Genomic DNA, 21,198 nt, shown 5'->3' with positions numbered 1-21,198 from the left:
AGGTCATTTTTCTGATATCACTACAAAAATTACTCAATTGAATTTTTCATTAGTTTTAGCTTTATCATGGATATAGTATTGGGGTGTGATTTTTGTGTAATTGATGGGGGCAAATGCTTTAGTGGTTTCCATCTTACGTACTATAGCCATTCTTTTGTCTTGTTTTGGTTGTACGAGTTAAATGCACATTTGGTCACCAGCTTATGCATATTGGAATCAGAAATGTAGTATATGAGAAATGGACAGCGTAGATTTGATTCAAGTTCATGTTATTTTTCTTGCTTACAGTGGTAATTGAGAGTCTTTAATTGCTTAGTTTTGCATGTTACTGTTTGGTAGTATATGAAATTTTTGGTCCATCCGTATTTTCATACTCTGTTTTAATTATTTGTAGTCATGTACCTCTTTTTGTTAATTGCACCAAGTTCTTCAGAAAAGCCAATTAAGACTTAAGATAGATTTTATGATGAAAAAAGTTATATTTAAGGGGATTATTTAATTTAATTTTGGACAGAGGATAAATGATAATGTGTCCTGAATATACATGATTATTTATGGGTTTGATATTTGATTATTTATGTTTGAGTTCAAATTGTGATACTAGCACTTGGATGAAGTGAAATTCAATAGGATTGATTGGGTTAATATACTCAAATTATATCAAGTAGATGGAGGTGTGCAACAGTGCACTTTTGACAAAATAGGAGATGTGTTGTTCTAGGTCGCCCTTCCCGTCAGACCGTTATAACTTTGGTATCGATAGACAAATCAATCTATTTGGAATAAAGCTTCGAGTAACTTAAAGAGAGCTTGGTGGATTTGTCATATTGTGCTCTGATGGTGTTTACAATCATGTCTTGCAATTACCATACCATAGATATATAGCTACAAAAGCAAACTAATTATTTATGTTTTGAGTATCCAAGGACTCCTTAAGAGATTTAGCAGTAGGCTTTGCCTGAGGTGTTTTGAGTAAACCAATCTAGAGACTAACATGTTAGCATTCTTATGATTATAAAACTATAGTGCTTATACTAAGCCTATATATATCGCAATATTAAGATGGGTCATTTTGTTTTATGTGCTTCAATATTCTTCGATTCTTCCATAATCTTTGCACGTATTCATGATCTGTTAAATCTTTTGAATTGCTCAATTCTTCATAAGTTCATTCTAAATTTTGAATACAATCTTCCTTGACTCAAAGATTCTTCCTCAACTGCGGCAATCCTTAATCAGCATCATTTTCATTAACCTCATATATCATACACGCTGCTTAATTCATTAAGGATGTGTCTTTCCTTAATCAACTCTGTGATGCGTTCAATCTCTTTCCCCTCATTAATTCCATCAATCTTTGCTTATGATATTTTTTGTTTGTTTAATTGATCCTTAAAACAAATTAAGTGCAATTTACCTTAGCTCGAGTTACATTAGTGTCTACTCTTTTAATTTGACAGTTCGTTGTATGAACTCTAGTGTATGCTCCGTGATCTAGTTTATGGTAATTTGTCTTTTCAGTTGAGTTAGTAATGATGTCTAGACCTTTGAGGTGTGTGGGAACTTAGCTTGTTCCTGTCATAGAGATGTTCTAAAGTACGTACGTGAAATGTTATTTCCTTATTCAAGTTTGTGCGGGAATTAGAAAAGGATAAAAACTTAACCGCATCGAGTGTTTACACCAAATAAATGAATATACGACATGTCTTGCATATACACATTTATATGTTTTCACTTAGGCTTGTGGATTCATAAGGTTAATTGATTAGTTTGGTGTCAACAAAGGCGGGTGTAGCACACAAACATCAGGTTCATTGAACCCGATACTTTCGATTCAGAGCATAAATTTATATGTAGAAAACCACGAAAATTAAAACAAATAGTAGAGAAACAATGCATATACGGAGGTTTGACTCATTTTTCAATATCAGGTAAAATCTTTTTTAACAATTCAGAATTTAATAAATTTTATATTCCATGAAATCGACAACTCAAGGATCCTAAATCATACTCAAAATCTGATTTTGATTTGAAAATAGTTTAGTGAATTGAGCATTTTCCCAAATTTTTGCGCCAAAACAGGACCCACCAAAATGTTATGATTTTGGTGCTAGATTCTCCGAATACATTATAATGATCAAAGAAAGTGTGAAAACGTTACCTTAGCGGCCGGGCCGGCTTGGAAGCAAGCTACCTCTTGCCTATCTCACCCCCTTCCTTCAGCTGGGTGAGCCTTCGCTTTTTGAATCGTCTTCTGCCCAATGCGGTACCCCCTTTTTTGGTTCCCATTGGGTTTACCTTGTTCACAGGTCGACCCCATGGCAGCAAGAAAAGGCGATCTTGTGCTATACTCCGGTGATCTCTTTCCTACCAAGACATGCAAACTCCCATCGTGTGCGTTTGGCCATCAATTTTCAAACCAGCGTTTGGTCATCAGTTTTCAGTCATGGTTTGAAACCTGGTTTGAAACCATGGTTTGAACCCAAATCATCCAAAAAGCATGGTTTGGGGTTTGAAACCATGGTTTCAACTTTTTTAAATACAAAATTTAACCCATAAGTTAATATTTTGTAAAAAAAGATCCATAAGTTGGTAAATATTTTTAACAATTACCCCCATCAATCATTTACCAATCTCATTAATTTCGACCAACCTTTATTTATGTCTACCAACCTTTAATTTATGTGAGAAGATTAAATTAAATAGTAGTTACATTACTATTCATGTTAAATTTTCGATTTTATTGAAGTAAAGTTTGATTAATTGATGTTGCATTTTTTAGAAAAACCTTCTAGTAGTGTACTAATTTTGTTATAAATTATGATTTGCTCATTTGGTAAGATTGTATAAGAATTAAGAATGTTTTGATAGTTTTTACAATTTGTGGGGTTTTTATGCCTATAAGAGAAAATACAACTTAAAATATCCAAATTGTATGTCCAAACATGATTTCAAACCATGTCCAAACGGGGCCTTAGTGTTTCTCCTTAATCCATAATGATCTTTAACATTTTTTCCCACGAGCTATGCTCTCGAAGACTCAAAATCTTTAAAAAAATAATAATGAAGAGTCTGCACTAGATTTTCTTGTATAACACAACTTGATCTGATATTTTTATATTTGTTGCACTAGAAAAATCTGTACATTTCACTTTTAATTGTCTAAAACATATCAAATGAACTCTGAATTGGATGAAAATAGTTTCTACGAGTCACAAATAATGATACAGACCTAACTGTGCGGTCAAATTATCATTTGGACCACATATGCACAAAATGAGGGGTCAATTTCTTTGTTTTTCAAAAAATGCCATTTATGCGGAATGCGTTCCAAATCCATCCGAACCATCTACCAAATTTTGTAGACAAGTCCCAAATAGTTTTCCCGAGCTACTGGAATTGAAGTCTCGAAATATGATTCGGACTCCTAAACCAGAAAATCATCGGATTATCACATTATCACCACTTAGAAAGAAGTTTGTCCTTGAATGTACCTAAAATCTTCAATACAAGTCAGCATTCGATACAACCAGTTCCTACACAAAATTAGAGAATTGTTAATGCTTAGCAGTTCAAAGTTGTCATATTTCTTAATTTAATTTTTCTACTTCACAGGAAATAAAGTTGTATACCACTTCTGTAGAGCTCAACGAATTATTAACTTTTTTCCGGAATAATTTTTTCACTTTTTTCAAAAATTAGTGTTCGGCCATGAAAATTCCAAATACAATCCAAATACAACTTGAAGTTCTATTTGGAATTTGAAAAACAAGAAAAACTTATTTTTCAAGTTTTTCACAACTAAAATAAGTACATTCCAACAAAACAAACGATTTGTAAAAATTATGGCCAAACACAATTCTAAAATTCCCAAAAAAGTGATTTTTTTTTGGTTTCTATGACCAAACGCCTACTAATTATTTTAGTTACGAATTTTAAAAACTTTGTACATGGGTGAATAATAGAAATAAACAGGGTCTCAATGTAATTACAGTAAAAGTAAGGGGTCAAAGTATGAATCCTCTTTAAGTCTTAAACCCTAACTAAACCCCTCTTCAATTCTCTATCAGCTTTCTTTCTTCATCACAGAACAGTTAACTCCAATTTCGCATTTCATTGTTCAAATGGGTGGCGGACCTCGTACATTCCCAGGTGGTCTAAACAAATGGCAATGGAAACGCCTCCACGAGAAAAAAGCCCGTGAGAAAGAAAACCGTCTACTCGATCAAGAAAAACAGCTTTATCAGGCCCGAATAAGATCTCAAATCCGTTCTAAACTATCCGACAACAGGGCGGCCCACGAACAACAACCCAAGCCCAATTATAGCCCTGTTTCACCACAAGACCACATTAAAGCACTAGCTGATAGGTTCATGAAAGAAGGTGCTATTGATTTGTGGAATGAACACGACGGTCCCATTAATACTACTCCACAGCCAAGTCATCAACAACGTCCAGAGCCTATTGATTTGCGTAAATTGGTGAAGGAAAATTCGAATTTTAGAGATGTTAGGTCTAGTGATGTTTCGGGCAATTATAGTTTACGAAAAGCTAGACATTTCTGTACTAGTGTTAGTAATGTTTTCGCCGAAAATGAGAATTTTAGAGATATTAGGTCTAGTCATGTGTCGCCAAGTTATAGTTTTCAGAAACGTAGACATTTTTGTACTAATGTTAGTAATGACATTGCGCAAAATTGGAGAACTAGAATTCCAATATATTCGAATTTTAGAGATATTAGGTCTAGTGATGTTTCGCGAAATTTCAATTTCCAGAAAGGTAGACATTTTTGTACTAATGTTAGGAATGATATTGTGGAAAGTTGGAGAAGTAGAATGTCTACATATTCGGATAGTTGGTTGAGACGGAGCGATTTTTTAATGTTTGGATGGAGGATGGGTAATAATGAGAATAGAAATGTGAATAATTGGAATGGTTTTTTGAATTTTAGATGCTATTCTACGGAAAGGAGAAACGGGAGAAAATTGGATTTTACTAGAAATGAGAGTTCAACTAGCGAGGGTAAATCGAATTCAGAGGGATTGGCGGTGAAGGGCGATGAGCGTAAAACGAGATGGCCAAGGTTTCGACATAATCCTGAGGAGTCGACTGATGACGAGGATGATGAGGATAGTGAGGTGGAAGAGGAGGAAGGACGAAGTAGAGGGAGTGTAAAAATGATGAGTAGTGCTGCTTTAGGGAAATATGATATGAAGACAAAGAAGAGAGTTCCATTGAAGTTTGTGGAAGATGAAGATGATTTATCGCTACACGTGGAGGCGATAAGGAAGGAGGTTAAAGGGCGGAGTATGCAGAAAAATGAAACCGAAGAAGAAGGCGAAGACGAGAAGGAAACGATACTTAGCTCTAAAAGGTAAAGAAATGATTTTTTTAAGTTTGCCACTAGATATTGCAAATTGTTCATATGTATTATGATGTTTCAGTGACAATGTGGCGTATGATCGATTAGGTTTGATGAATATGATGTATCTGCTTTGACAGTCAAGGCCCTTACTGAAGCGGGTTATGTGCAAATGACTAAAGTGCAAGAGGCAACACTTACTGCTTGTCTTGAGGGTATATTTTTACTAGTTTACTACTAAAATATTTGAGAGAATGATTTGCTGTAAATATTTAGTTTTTTCGTCATACAAACATAGTCTTGATGATGAGTATCATGTTTCATTCCTTAATCTTGGTGTAACCATAAATTCATTATTATTTGTCCTGAAAAAATAAATCCACAAGAAGTTTAACTGATGAGCAAATCCAAGATTAGACCTGTAATATCTCTTTTGGATGGGTTAGTTCTCACTTCTGCTTTTGCCAATTACAGGAAAGGATGCTTTAGTTAAAGCAAGGACAGGCACAGGCAAAAGTGCTGCTTTTTTGGTAAATTAGTTCTTCCCTATTTTGTTATTCCCTGCAGATTATTTGCATGTTTCACTTCCTTGTTCTTTTATTGCATGCTATTAAAGGCCAACAGCTTCCAGCCATTGAAACAGTTCTGAAGGCCTCAAGTAAGAAGAGCAACCAAAGGGTCCCCCCAATAGATGTACTTATTCTCTGTCCCACCCGAGAACTTGCTAGTCAGATAGCCGCTGAAGCTAATGTTTTGTTAAAGTACCATGAAGGCATTGGTGTACAGACACTAATTGGAGGGACACGGTTCAAAGAGGATCAGAGACGCCTAGAGTCTAGCCCATGTCAGGTATATATGCATTTATCTGTATTGGGACATTCTTCAGTTTATGGTAAAAGATGAATTTGATGTGGATAATTTGCTCAGAGGCAACTCCCAGGCACTTTCAAGATTACATATTGAGAAACTTACACGTGATTCTGTTAAACGGGGGTACAACAAAAGATATGTGCAAGTTCTGCCAAATATTTTGATGACTTGTAGTATGGCATGTGTGTTATCTCTGACTCATTAGTAGAAGTTGCTCATGAGGTTTAGGCAGTCTAGCTATAGGTGTCATCTTAGTAGCAGTCAAACTTGGCCTGGACCTGCCGTTTGAGTTTTGACTAGAAAATAAAATAGAATGGGGCTTGAGCTGGCTGTGCCTAGCTGGATTGTCAAGCAGTTGACCTAGGAAAACATGCAAACCCCTGCCTGGTTTCTACCCATGCAACCCCAAACCCATCGTAAAATCAGGCTAGCGTTTTTCTTGTTTGAACTCAAACAGAGCCAAGGTGGATTCGTATAAGTAATTTTTTCTTCTTTCCTCAATGTAAATAATTAACATATCTCGCCATAATTACATTAGTGGTCATGATCATATCACTGGTGGTGATGCCGACAGCAATTGAGGAATATTTTGCTATGGGGAGGGACTGTACGTTTTCATAGTCTGTTAAATAAATTTGGGACACTGCTTTCTTTTGTGCATAATGTGGTCTCCACGGAAGGACAATAAGAGGTGTTTTGAAGCAAAAGCTTATGCTGTATATACTTCCAGATATAACTGCTTAGTTGCCTTATTTGTTATTTATTTTTTTGTTAGCAAAGCAATGTAAATTGGTTTATAGAGTTTTACGAGCTTTAAAACTGTAGCGTTTCCTAAAGCAAGTGTAGGTCCTAGTTTGTACTTAAAAAGGGATTCTTATGTACTTTTTGTTTTAGAATGTTGTATGCCATCTATGATTTCCATGTTTTGCATGTATAGTCTTTATAACTACTTCCAGTTTTTAAAAAAAGCTTTTCTAACTACTTAAAAATCTACTGTTAGTTTATTCATTAAACATATGGTCTTTAAAAAAAAAAACTGCTTAAAATCTACTTTTAGTTTATTCATTAAACCTATGGTTAGACTGATAAGCAAGATAGCTCACTCGCTTCATCTTGTGGCTGGGGTTGGTAACCATGTTTTAGAACTCATTACTTCATTCCCCAAAGAAAAGAAGAGGAAACTATGTTGAGAACTAATATAACCTGTTTGAGCAACAGTAGGGTGTTAAATATGTTGCAACGACTCATGTGCGGGTACCCGATATGGGTGCGGCTAGAGATCAGATTTTTTGTCACATAAATTTTAGGATTCGGGGGTATGAATCCGAGTGTGGATAACGGCCAATAGATGTATGTCACCACATATATATTAATTGAAGTTATTGAACTAAAACTAATAAAATTTAATTCTATATAAACACTTAATAGTTTATTCATAAGATATCTCGTGTAATAACAAAGTGTTCTCATGCATTATATAACTGTATAGATTTGACAAAAACTTAAAAATCAAACCAAATACCCCATCAATTATTCTTCTTGGTCATAGATGTAGTCAAATCACGCAAGGTAAGTTGATCATGTGGATCCCACACCCAAATCTGTTGAACCAACACGGGTGCGGCTTGGAATTTGAAGGGTCCGAGCAACATCTTGTTAATGTTAGTTTCCTTGCAGGAATAGCAACTACGTCTCAATCATAAACTAGTTGAGGTTGGCTATAAGGATCCTCGATATTTGTTCCCATACATTGGGCTTACTTCTTGTTTCATTGCAAATTTTCAATACTAAATAAGTTGTTTTTAAGGATAACATAGAGGTTGTCTAATGCTAGAAGTTCTCTAATTTTTTTTTTTTTTTTTTTTTGCTGATTTACAAATATCTAAACAAAGTGAAAAGCCTTTTATTTTTTGGCAAACAGCAGACTTAATGTAAATGTATGAACATTACGATGCCTTAATCTAACTAGTTGGTATCACATTTTTGGAGCTTTTGTTTCTCTTATCTTCTATTCTTTGCCAGGTTCGCATTAATTCCTAGAGATTATAGGTCTTTTAACACAAGTGTCCTCCATGCGATTTTAGGGCTAGATAATCAAATGGGGCATTCTGAGAATTGAACTCGGGACATGTTTCAACCTAACCGAGTATTTACTACCAAACCAGATACTATTTTTCATGCAGCAATATTAATATTTCAGGGTCAAAACTTCTAAAGCTTTGTGAATGTTTCTTCTATTATTATTTAGCTGACTTCTTAAGGATGTTGTGCATGTTGCTGTCTTTTTCTCTGTATTTAGCTGGCATCTAAGTTCATTGTGGCTTATTGCAATTTCTGTAGATTATAGTTGCGACACCTGGTAGATTATTAGATCACATTGAGAACAAGTCTGGCTTCTCTACACGATTAATGGGATTGAAGATGCTTATACTTGATGAAGCTGATCACTTACTGGACCTCGGGTTCCGGAAAGACATAGAGAAACTTGCTGATTGCTTGCCTCGGCGAAGGCAGTCTTTACTCTTTTCAGCTACTGTCCCAAAGGAGGTTAGTATTTTCCTCGTTTCGTCTTGTTAGTATTTGTAAGTGTGTGCAATCTGGTGCAACACAACCATAATAAAAGAAATTGACTGGTGCTGCGTAATCCAAGAACTTAGGTCTTTCTAGTGAACTTGTAAACTTCCTGCTGGTTGAAAGAAATTTTATGAAAATGCAGGTCCGTCGCATATCTCAACTTGTTCTGAAAAGAGAATATGGCTTTGTCGACACAGTGGGGCTTGGTCTGGAAACGAATCCAAAGGTGTGTGTTAATTTCGGTTTCTGCTAAAGATACGGAATAGGTTCCTGCTTCTTTACAGAAAATTTAGACTGTTAGGTTCTGGATTCAGCGTAATTTCTTAATTTGCAATGTGGTTATATTTTGGAGTTCTATCCTAAATGCATGGGCTTATAAGCAGGTTAAGCAATTTTATCTAGTTGCACCACATGAACAACATTTTCAACTTGTGCACCATCTTTTGTCAAGCCATATCTCAGAAGTGCCTGATTACAAGGTAATTAGTTCTTAATGTTGGAATTTGTTTGCTTGCACTTTTGAAGCTTTTCGTAATACCATCTGCTTTCTTGGTTGTGATGTTTATTTTCTCATATCTATTTTGATGTTCTTTGAACTTTGACTGTCATACAGGTCATTGTTTTTTGTACAACAGCTATGATGACATCCCTCATGTTTTCCCTTTTCCGCGAGATGAAAATGAATGTGAGAGAGATCCATTCCAGAAAACCTCAACTTTATCGTGCTCGAATCTCCGATGAATTCAAGGAAACAAAACGTGTAATTCTTATTAGCTCTGATGTGTCAGCTCGAGGGATGAATTATCCTGATGTTACGCTGGTAATTCAGGTAAATGGCAATTCAGAGAGCTTATAATGCACATTGATAATTTCTTGAAAATTTAAACGTTATCCTTGATTATTCTTTTGAATAATCTTTTTGCTTATAAACAAGCTAAAGCTTATATTGGGAACAATGAACATGAAGAATGCAGCTAACGTGGCTCACATGGCTAAATAATTTTGGGTTCAATGTCTGCCTAACATGACCTTCTCTTAAAAGGAAAAAATAAGAAAAAAAACGTCCTTCAGATAATTTACGTCATTTCTCATTTAAAGTGTTTCCTGCCTCCGTGGAATTAGTCGAGGTGCGCGTAGCTGGTTTGGACACCACTGTTATAAAAAAAGTGTTTCCTGCCTATTTGTAAAGTGATGATCAATATGGTGGTCTGATAATCAAGAAGTGTGCATCATGTGGGAACTCAGTTTCCTTTCTTTCTGGCAGGGCTGTTATCCTTCCTCTATCCCTCACATTGGAATATCTCTGTTTATCAGGTTGGTATTCCTGTTGATCGAGAGCAGTATATACACCGGCTTGGAAGAACTGGGCGAGAAGGCAAAGAAGGAGAAGGTATCGTGTTGCTTGCACCTTGGGAACAATATTTCTTGGATGACATAAAAGACCTCCCCATGGAAAGCTGGCCGGTTCAACATCTTGATCCTCGTGTTAAAGTCAAGGTTAGATGCTTCATAAACACATTTATTTTTTCTATGCACTGAGAAAATTAAAGGAATGTCACTAGTTAGAGAGGATCATAATAAGATCTCGGATTAGTATGCTGGACTTCTGAGAAGTATTTTTTTTTTTTTCCGAATAAGCGGGACTCTTGAGAGGTCCTGTTCTTGATTTTATTTCAAGCGAAAAAACTTTATTTCTTGTGCCTGGCAACCTCAAGTTTGTGTCATAGATGAATTACTTTCCAATGTTCTTAAAATTCCACCTGTCATCACAAATAACTGAACAAGAGTGTTATTGACCCGCCCACTGGAAATAATTGTTTCACTTACGGCTGGAAATCAGTTGTTAGCAGTTAGTTTATGATGATGTGATAATTGCAGATGGAAGAAGCAATGGGAAAGATGGATACAAGTGTCAAAGAAGCAGCTTATCACGCTTGGCTTGGTTATTACAACTCATTAAGGGAAATAGGCAGAGACAAGACAACGCTTGTCGAGTTAGCTAACCAGTTTAGCGAGTCTATTGGTTTGCAAAAGCCTCCTTCGCTATTCCGTAGAACAGCTCTAAAGATGGGATTGAAAGATATTCCCGGCATCCGGATACGAAAGTAGCACGGGGTTCTTTGGTTTTAAATTAAATTAAAAGTTTTTTATGCCAGACGAAAGTAGCAGCATCCACAGTTTTGTGCAACTTACACTTGGTGAACTGAACATGCAGTGGTTTGGCTAGAGCCAATTGGTACAACTTTTAAGGATTCTTTAACATAGATCAGGAAACAACATTAGCAGGACTTGTATTTGGTCTTTTGACTGTCTATTTGGACATCTTGTGATTGTTTTAAATCATGAAATGAATGTAAATATTGGAGTGCTGAATGAACTGTTATTACGTTTGTGTCTATTCATGACAAATTTCCGCATCTTGTGAATGTGTTAAATCTTTTTGATAGATTCGTTTCAGTTTAATGAATACATGACCCAAAATTGTGGTAAAATTTCTCTTACTCTTCTTTTTCCTATTAAGTTACCCCTCTGATCCTACCTTAGAGATCCGCACCATTTTGACAAGTGTAATTAACATGCACTTAAAACTGTTTTGAGTATTACCAATGGTCTGAGTATTTTGTCATTTTCAGGCAGGCCTCTATTCGTCTTTTATCTGCACGGCACGACTACACCATAGCTTTTCAACGCATATAATAAGACAACTCATCAAGTGAATGAGCTCATTTTAACAACCCTCTTGTATGGTAATTCATCACGTTTTCGCCCTTTTTATTGTTTCCGACCAGTGGTGTATCTAGAGCACAACTTACTGGTTCACGAAAATTCAGTAGCCTTTGACTAGACCTTGTATATATATTGCTAAAAATTCACAAAATATTTGATTGTGAAGTCAATTATTATTGTACGTTAATTTGAGATCGTTATGGGAACCCATAAACTTCAAATTCTGAATTCGTCTCTGCTCCCAAGATGACAAATCCTCTACACGATATACTCCCTCCATCTCATAGGAAGTGTCATTTTAGCCAAAAACACACATATTAAGAAACCAATAATGCAATGTGAAAGTTTACTAAATTACCCCATATAATAAAAATAAATTACTTTTTCCTCTTGATTAGAGCATGCACAAGTAGTAAATCTTTTGACATTGGGAATCCAACAATACCAAGTTATTATGTGGCTTTTTCAATCATCATCTATATGTTATTTTAACTTGTCAGTTTTGTCTAAAGGTAGAGTTGGAAAAACTAGCTAATTTATGTCTTGGTTTCCTAAGATGACACTTAGTAGGCGTTTGGCCGTGAAAACAAAAAATTATTCACTTTATTTGGAATCTTGAAGTTGGAGTTGTGTTTGGTTATAGTTTTTGCAAAGAATATTTGGTTGTTTGAATGTAATGAAAGTGAAAACAAGATTTTTGGCGTTTTTCAAAATCCACAACTTGAAGTTGTATTTGGAATTTTCATGGCCAAACATTGATCTTCAAATAAAGTAAAAAAAAAAAAAATTCCGGGAGAATGAAAACTTCTCATGGCCAAACGGGTCCTAATGGAACAATTTTCTTTTTGGCTAAGGTGACACTTATTATGTGACGGAGGGAGTATTATTTTCTTCATTCATCATACTGTTCTAAGTTTATTTCAATTTTTTGCGGAATGGCCATCAAAGGCACTGGTCTTTAATTTTTGCCCTTTGCTAAAAACCCTTTGATTTAGGGTTCGAATTTCCGCTTAGTTAAAAATAAAAATAAAAAAATTTAGTAAGGTAGAGTTTGGATTCGCAAGGTAGAGTTTTGCTACCTTAAGGCAGAGTTTGAGGCAAACTCTGCATTAAGACACAGTTTGAAACTCTGCCTTAAGGTAAAGTTTGAAACTATGCCTGGTCAGGTAGAGTTTGCCATCAGGTATGGCAAAACTCTACCTTAACCTTATACTTGAAAGCAAAACTCTCTCTTAAGGTAGAAATTTGCATTAAGACAATTTGTTTTTTATTCAGTTGAAATTTTGTAAAACTCTGCCTTAATGCCTAACTTTTGCCCGAATAGGCCTAATTTTACTATGAAACTCTGTCTTGTAATTTTTTTTATTGAGTCGGGATTTGAACCCAAAACCTCAAGATATTAAGCAAAGGCGACCAATTTGAGGGCCAAAAATTAAAGACAATCGTGCAAATGAACAGTTTATTTATGTGGGTCCTGCAAACGAATGAGCTTTGACAATTGGATGATGAAGAAGGGCCCTTGGGCTCAAAACTGACGTCATGTTAGCTAAGTAACAAAAATTGAAAACGAAATGTTGTTTTAATATGGATGCCCTGTCTTCTCAAACACGCAATATCCCGCAAAAAATAATTATCTGAAAACCCATTACATATCCCGCTTCTTTAGATAAAATTCATATAACCACCCCGTTCACTTTTACTTTGTTCATTTTTGATTTTATACATTCATTAAAAAATAATAAATAAAGTGCATAATTTATCAATATATTCATATTAATTGATGCATATTTTTATTAAATTTGAAAAATAATTTGAAGTAAGCAATTAATACTATAGGTAAATAGAAAAAAAGAAATTATCTTTTCTTGATATGTTAAAAATGACATAAAATAAAAATCTATTTTTAAAATACTGAACAAGTAAAAGTAAATGGAGGGAGTAATTAAACTTCGCATGTTTTTCTTCAAAAAGTACACAAATGTTTCGACAAATTTCTCATGTTATTCACTGTCACTTCATTTACAAATTGACCATTTCTGCTTTTTTCATCTTTGATTTTCCTGATTACCTTTAAAGCAATTTCATGGAAACTTACTTACATACTAACCCGGGCTTGGAAGCTTGAAAACCATATCATGTCATATGAATTTAGAAAGTCTGATAAAAAATAAAAATAAAATAAAAAGAAACTAGGAAGGCTTGAATGGATGGCTTCCAAGGCCAGGGATCGGGTGAATTTAAATAATAAAGGCTTGTTGGCATTTCAACCTTCTTTCGCTACACTTGTTTATAATTGGAAATTTCAACTCGTACTATTGACTTTCGCAAGATTAAATTGAAACCTTTTTTCGGCATTTACACAGCAGATTAACTGGTTGACCAGGTGCATTTGTTTTAAAAAATTTCTACCCAATGTCGAGTATCCGTATTGGGACCCGACTAAATGCGAATTCGCGCCGGGAAGTCCCACATTGAGAGAAAACATGCTCCCTAACAAAAGCGACTTCGTACCCAAGATGGACTCGAACCCGAGACTTCCGTTTACTAGGTGCATTTACATTCAAAATTGAGTGTTCTTAAACTGTTGACCATTAATAATGAAATTTTTTGAGGGCACACTTGTCATTTTCACAAAGGCCAAGACTAGCTAGTATTTATTTTATTTCAGCTCTTGTCTGCACCATATGTTTTTCAACGCATATTTAATGAGACAACCCATCAGTCTGTACAACTTAATAAGCTCATTTTTCTAATTCTTCTTCTACTTCCTATCACCATAGTCATGAAAGCTCAGTACCCTTCTGTTCCATTTTTACTACTAATCATATTGATTGTCATTGTGAGCCAATTCTCAAGTTGCCACAACACCCAAGAAATCACCATTACAAGCACAAAACAAAGATTCAAAGGAGACTTAGATTCCAGTTTTTCAACAGATCCTAAAGCATCAAGAAATGAAGCTGTTGAACAAAGCTACAGAGTTTCGCATCATGCTGTTCCGGGAGGACCAAACCCTTTACACAATTGAGTTGAATTGATTGTTTACTTCACTCATCTTACTGTCTCTCCAAAATCACAGGTTTTGCAGTTAGTTGTGTTATATTGTGTTTATTCTTTATGGTTTTTTCTTCTTTTTGATTGTATAGTGGCAATCACAAGTGTATACTAGGAAATAGTAACTAGTAATGGAAAGTCTTTTGTTACTATATTTCATTGAACTGATAAAGTTTCTTCTCCTTTTTGCTTTTGCCTTTCTGTTTTTGAAGTTTTATGCATTCATTAACTAAAATGTACAATTTTTTCTTCTTCTTGTAATTCCTGTTCAGTCATAGACTCTAGGAGCAGCTCTTTTTGGCAGGAAACTTGATCCAGTTAAAAAGTAATCAAATGCTGCATCATGTGACCTTTAAAGATATATATGTTTTGTAACTTATTAAGATAATAATAAAAGGCCACAGATAGTGAACAGGGAGGTACATGCCAAAAGACAAATTTCTAATATTGCTAGTAACCAATCACATTGGGATCACTGACCGACTTTTGATTAAATTATGTCCATTCAAAACAAAAACTGCGGCTGATGCAAAGAAGTCAACTAGCTAGATTCAAAAGCAGCCAATAATGTAAATTTTTCTCCCATATTTTCTATCCTAAGCAATTATAGCCTTACTGGTGGAGAAACCAGCTAGCTTTTCGATCCATCGGATACATTATGATACAAATGTGAAAAACGTGTACTATAGTACATCTACATAGGAAGATTCTATTAGTAAGTTCTCCAAGCAGTCCAACATTTCATTTTGAAGCATTTCAAGGTGAATTCCCAGATGTATGACAATCTTGATATGAGGCAACTGGTACTTTCCTACCTGTTGCAATACCAAGTTGAAAGATTAATTTTCTCCCTACTCTATGAAAACTATGTCTGCCATGAGAAACACATAAAAAATGGAAAATTATTTATTGGATCTCAAAAAACGACTTCTTTGATCCTTGAAATCAAAAGCCAGCTACATAGTTTTGCAGGTGTGCTGTTGGAGGGGTTTACAGCGAGCCATATTTCCAACATTCTGGAAAAAATATTTAGTAGAATGTCTGAATATGTCAACTCATGAAACTTCCCACAAGATCTTCAAGTAAGTAACTGGAGCCTAACGGCCACAAGATTACACACGCCATTGAATTTATATGCATAGCATGTATGTCACAAAACTGAAAGTGTTGGATTCCAGTGTAACTGGATGAGATTAATTCCAGTTCAGTTAAAACAGAAAAATGAAGCAAAAGCCATAAAAGATACTGTACTACATAATCATTAAATAATGTAGCTGATCAAGCAAAGCAGATCACAAAACAATCTAAATAATGTAGTGATTTAGATGCTAACCTGCTGTTTGCCTGGAAGAAGCATTTCAAAGTGGTGAAGGCATCTCAAAGCCACCATGGTCGGTCGATATAAAAAATAAGATTTTTAAATGCTTTATATGTAACTGAGGCCAAAGGAGCACAAGTGAACCAACGGGATGAAATTTTTGCTACATAAGCTCTGTGCCCACTGGATCAATTGAGAAAGGAACAGAAAGATGTTTTTGGACAATTGGCTGTAATTTTGATCTCCACATCTGCTTTCAATGAACAAAGCATTCAGATTTTGGCAACTAGATTCATCATCATCAAGTCATGAAATTAGGCCAAAGCTACTTCTAGCTTCCTTTAAACTTCAAAGTCATTAAACCAATGATTTCAGCATGTTATGATAATGATAGTAAATCAAGCCATGTTATGGGAAGTGTTAGTTTCAAAATTAATCTTTCTTATTACATAAACATTAAGAGGGGCTTTGAAATAAATATAAACAGCAGAATCTTGTATGTTAAATATCTAAAAGATAATCTCAACTTATCTGCTAAAGAACAACTAAGTTCGAGATTATCTCCACATCTGCTTTCAATAAACAAAGCATTCAGATTTTGGCAACTAGATTCATCATCATCAAGTCATGAAATTTAGGCCAAAGCTACTTCTAGCTTCCTTTAAACTTCAAAGTCATTAAACCAAGGATTTCAGCATGTTATGATAATGATAGTAAATCAAGCCATGTTATAGGAAGTGTTAGTTTCAAACTTAATCTTTCTTATAACATGAACATTAAAAGGGGCTTTAAAATAAATATAAACAGCAGAATCTTGTACGTTAACTATCTAAAAGATAATCTCAACTTATCTGCTAAAGAACAACTAAGTTCGAGATTATCTCCACATCTGCTTTCAATAAACAAAGCATTCAGATTTTGGCAACTAGATTCATCATCATCAAGTCATGAAATTTAGGCCAAAGCTACTTCTAGCTTCCTTTAAACTTCAAAGTCATTAAACCAAGGATTTCGGCATGTTATGATAATGATAGTAAATCAAGCCATGTTATAGGAAGTGTTAGTTTCAAACATAATCTTTCTTATAACATGAACATTAAAAGGGGCTTTAAAATAAATATAAACAGCAGAATCTTGTACGTTAACTATCTAAAAGATAATCTCAACTTATCTGCTAAAGAACAACTAAGTTCGAGATTGCTTCCATTGGAATATGTTTTGTGACAAATAATTTATTATGATAGCGATTCCAAGATTGAAAGAACTGTCATAGATTGAGCGCACTTACATTATTGTATTCTGTACTGTTCATGAACATCTGGAAGGCCTCCGCTGATTAATAAATGCACATTTAGATGTTGGAAATATTTCAAATTGCAAGTTAAAGGAAAAAAATGAGAGCTTACAAGAGCGAAACCGTATTACTACACCATGAGTATATTCTACACTGGAAATGTTAAAATTCGAACCTGAAAATGGGAAGTAATAATTCTATGAGGTGCTGGGGAACTGGCAGAGAAAATAGCATCAGGGAACAAATTACGAGGACGATCATCAGTAAAATATTCCAGGAATACCGGTAGTAGCCTGAACGATCAAGGATGGGAACTCCATTGTCAGTTTTGACAGAGCGAGCAAAGCATTTTCGGCAGGACCATCCAAAGAACTCTTATCAAATGCTATGAGAAGTACAAGCTCCACGCCATAGTTGAACTCCTGCCACCCAAAGACAGTCAAATGTCTCATTTTGATACCAAAAAAAACTACCCGCACTCACCAATACTAAACTACTGAAAGATGGGCAAGAGAAAGATAGGTTGGATAGTTTGAGAAAGCTCTGTTGTCAAATTTGAAAACCACCACATAATAGACATATTAAAGAGCGAAAAAAAATAATGGGAATGAGGGTAAGCCTTACGGTGGGGGATCAACAATTGACCAATTCCAGAAGAAGCCTGGTGATTAGCCTATCCCGCATTAAGTATATCAGAACATAAATCAATTGAATGGTGAAAAGGAATAACAACTCTAACTACAAAGTTAATAAATGGATATGTTTCAACCTCCCCTTTTCGAAATATTGACAGTATGTCATCTTCTACTTCAGACTCAAAGTCGGCATTGATAATCTCCTGTCAACAAGTAATACTAAAATGTTTCAGAATATGCAGAATAATAGAATTTAAAGAAGGGGGTGGGATTCAATCTGCAGCACAACTAAAAAATACAAATCAAAAGGCACAGAGGATTTGTTCTTTACATGTTAGGGCATCATACATGGCAGTTAGGCACTACATGGTCCTTAAGGACTCCCACATAGAATTGGTTCTCATAGAACTTCAACAGATCCTCCTTCTTTTGAAAGCGCATGTAGATAGCGTGGCTATATTTATCATCATTCCCACCAGAGACGCGTCCTACAGCAGTAAGTAGATTATTAAACAAACATTTAAAGAATAGACCCTTCAAACGGCAAAATCTGCCCCGCTTCATGCAAAACAAATTTCAAAGGAAGACTGAAATCAAGCTTCTCTTAGAAGTAACACAAGCTTTAGAATTGTTAAGGATGAGAATCGCCAAAAATTTAAGTCAAATTACATAAAGAATATCTTCAAGAAAATATGCAGTTTTCTGTATTCATTTTGAATAAAGTGGACGTATTTAATTTTGCTACATCTAAATATCTTTCTTCATTTTGCAACTCAACTTTGGAGACATTTTAACCTTTTCCTGAAGAAACAAACTTGGACTCCTCATTTTTCGTCCTAGGACTTGACCACATCCTTAATATATCTCATACTGTGCTTACCAGACATAAGTGCAATAAATTAAAGAACTCGACTAAAATCCCACAGAGCGCAAGTAAAGCAAAAAACTCACAGCCCTTATCATATCCAGGCAGAAGTCAACAAGAAGAAACTATGACCTAATGAGATGGAAAGAATGCCACGCATTTGATATTGGGTTGTATAAAGATAATCCAGCATATCTTTCTCCTGTTCTTCAGATAAGTCCTCCTTTCCTTTGAGCAGACACACGTGTTCAACTACTTTTCTGCAAGCAACAAGCAGGTATAGTTTTTCAAGACAAAACTTGAGAAATCAGTAGACAAAAAGCAAGTGATAAAATTTTGAGAGAACATTTTCTTCCTGCTATAAATTTCACTATTGCCGGGATTGACATGTAGGACGGGATTCTATCTTTATTCTCGTCCGATTGTAGTTCTTCCAAGGATCAATCAGACTATGGAGTGAATGATTTGTTCAGTATACAAAAAGCAAATGATAAAATTTTGAGAGAACATTTTTTTCCTGCTAGAACATTTTCTTTCTGCTATAAATTTCACTATTGCCGGTATTGACATGTAGGATGGGATTCAATCTTTATTCTCGTCCGATTGATTAGTTCTTCCAAGGATCAATCACACTATGGAGTGACTGATTTGACCAATGAATATTCGATTCTTTCTCCAATTTGTAGAATCGATTCACACCAATTCTTCTATTCTTTTATAGAAAAAATACAGATTTGGGTCGTCATTATTCATATGAGATAGTATTCAATGCATATATATACAATTTTATCCTTCACTTCATTCTTTTTTATTTAAATTACATTCATGATTAGGGTATACTGGTGAAGGAAATACAATGTTTCCATTGATTTTACTAAAAAAAAAAAACCCCAAGTCAAAATTCTATGGGCAGGTTATTAGTTTGTTAAGTTATAACCAGTTTTACAAGAATTCTTGGAGCTTCCTCTCAAATGAAGTTCTCTTAAGATCATCCAAATGTAAACGTTCTTAAATGTGCATCGCCAAGCCAAATATGAACAAAAAGCAAAGAAAAGCAAATTCTACACTAGATATGGGGAAAGGAATATCACAATCTAGAATTGTCAAGCTAAGATAACTGATGCAAAACTCATTAAGATCTAAAGATTCAAGATAAGTATAAAACAGTGCACACTATAAGCCAAAGGCGAAATGTAGAATCTTTCAATTGTTATCAAATTAAATGTAGGATGATACTGAATATCCTTTCCCCCTTTTACATTTTATTTCAAATACACTAGGAGACCACTGCATATTAGTACGATAACTTATCCTTGATTAAAACAATTTAAATTACTGAAGTCATCTGCTGATTATAGCGACTCGAATAATAGTGCGATATTCCTGTCATATTATCAATGTGTTACTGAATGGGGCCGGCCAACTATTATGATTTTTTTCTTTTTTTTTTTTTGAAACATTTAACATTCTACTGTTATGATTTTCTTGGAGAGAGACGCAAGTAACAAGGTAGAAAATATGACTGAAAACTGTCTCATATAAATTTTACTATTAATCATGAGCCTTTATATAGGCACATAAATAAAGTAGTATACTCCTACTGCTAAAGTATTAGACTCTTACTAAATTAAAAAATTGAATATTCTACTAATTACTAAATAAACTATTAGACTACTCCTACAACTAAAAAAACTAATTATACTAGAAAATTGTTTCAGCAACAATGCAACATCCAACACCAACAACATATTATTTTTTTATACAGCCAAGTCACAATTCAGCATCTTTATAAATTTTAGAACAGTGAAAATGCAGGAACCTTTTTCGTTTCACATCACTACACGAGTCCCCCTTTTCAGCAGCTGAGCATACCACATTGCGCTTCTTGGTTCGCAAACCATGATTTGCCTTCAAAACACTACCCAAAGCTGCAACTGCAAAAAGGAAACAGAGGAATTAACAGTTACTACTACTATCTTATGTAATACTCCCTCAATTTCAATTTGTTTGTCTGGTTTACACGCAGTTTAAGAAAGTAAAGAAACTTTTCAATGTTGTGATTAACTAAAGACATGTAGAATGTATCAAAATGCCATATAATCTCTTGTTGTCTTAAACATGACACATGGAAAGTTGAAATTAAAGAGTTGTCAAAAAAGTAAAGAGGCATTCTTTTTTAAAGGACTAAACAGACAAATTGAAAAGGAGGGGAGTAAGAAGCAAAAATTGCAATTTGAAAACTGAAATTTAGGACAATCAATATATATAAAGAAGAAATTTAAAAAAAAAAAAAACACATTCTATATTGTTTGACAAGAAATCAAGTCACCTTTCCATTTGGGGTTTTTCTTAATGGAAAAAGGACTTAAATTAAAGGGTTTATGGAAAGAGACTAGGGTTGTGTTAGTGAGAGGAGAAACAATGGATTGAATAGGAAAAATCTGCATTTTGATTATTGTTGGTGTATGTGGGGAGAAGGGGGACATTTATAAAAAAAGT

At 34.7% G+C, this 21,198-nt stretch overlaps 2 protein-coding genes across 2 annotated transcripts; one reads left to right on the top strand and one right to left on the bottom strand.

Annotated features, from left to right (window-relative positions):
* The first annotated feature begins 4,003 nt into the window (after positions 1–4,003).
* Positions 4,004–11,250, top strand: LOC132038953 (probable DEAD-box ATP-dependent RNA helicase 48). The gene is made up of 10 exons (XM_059429460.1): positions 4,004–5,374; positions 5,471–5,577; positions 5,837–5,892; positions 5,987–6,211; positions 8,573–8,779; positions 8,949–9,032; positions 9,190–9,285; positions 9,420–9,635; positions 10,121–10,303; positions 10,685–11,250. Exons 1-10 carry the CDS (start codon positions 4,125–4,127, stop codon positions 10,913–10,915), a joined length of 2,655 nt encoding a protein of 884 aa, XP_059285443.1. The 5' UTR covers positions 4,004–4,124; the 3' UTR covers positions 10,916–11,250.
* A 3,757-nt stretch (positions 11,251–15,007) lies between these two features.
* On the bottom strand, positions 15,008–21,146 carry LOC132039403 (uncharacterized). Its single transcript, XM_059429890.1, has 10 exons — positions 21,029–21,146; positions 20,519–20,633; positions 18,832–18,959; positions 18,183–18,322; positions 17,969–18,037; positions 17,483–17,621; positions 17,312–17,374; positions 17,194–17,237; positions 15,921–16,155; positions 15,008–15,402 (listed from the first exon to the last, which is right to left on the bottom strand). Exons 1-9 carry the CDS (start codon positions 21,144–21,146, stop codon positions 16,069–16,071), a joined length of 903 nt encoding a protein of 300 aa, XP_059285873.1. The 3' UTR covers positions 15,008–15,402; positions 15,921–16,068.
* Positions 21,147–21,198: the final 52 nt, after the last annotated feature.

This window comes from Lycium ferocissimum, chromosome 12 (assembly GCF_029784015.1).
Source record: "Lycium ferocissimum isolate CSIRO_LF1 chromosome 12, AGI_CSIRO_Lferr_CH_V1, whole genome shotgun sequence".
Taxonomy (NCBI): domain Eukaryota; kingdom Viridiplantae; phylum Streptophyta; class Magnoliopsida; order Solanales; family Solanaceae; genus Lycium; species Lycium ferocissimum.
The sequence above is the reverse complement of the archived record's forward strand: the minus strand, read 5'-3'. Positions and strand labels throughout refer to the sequence as shown.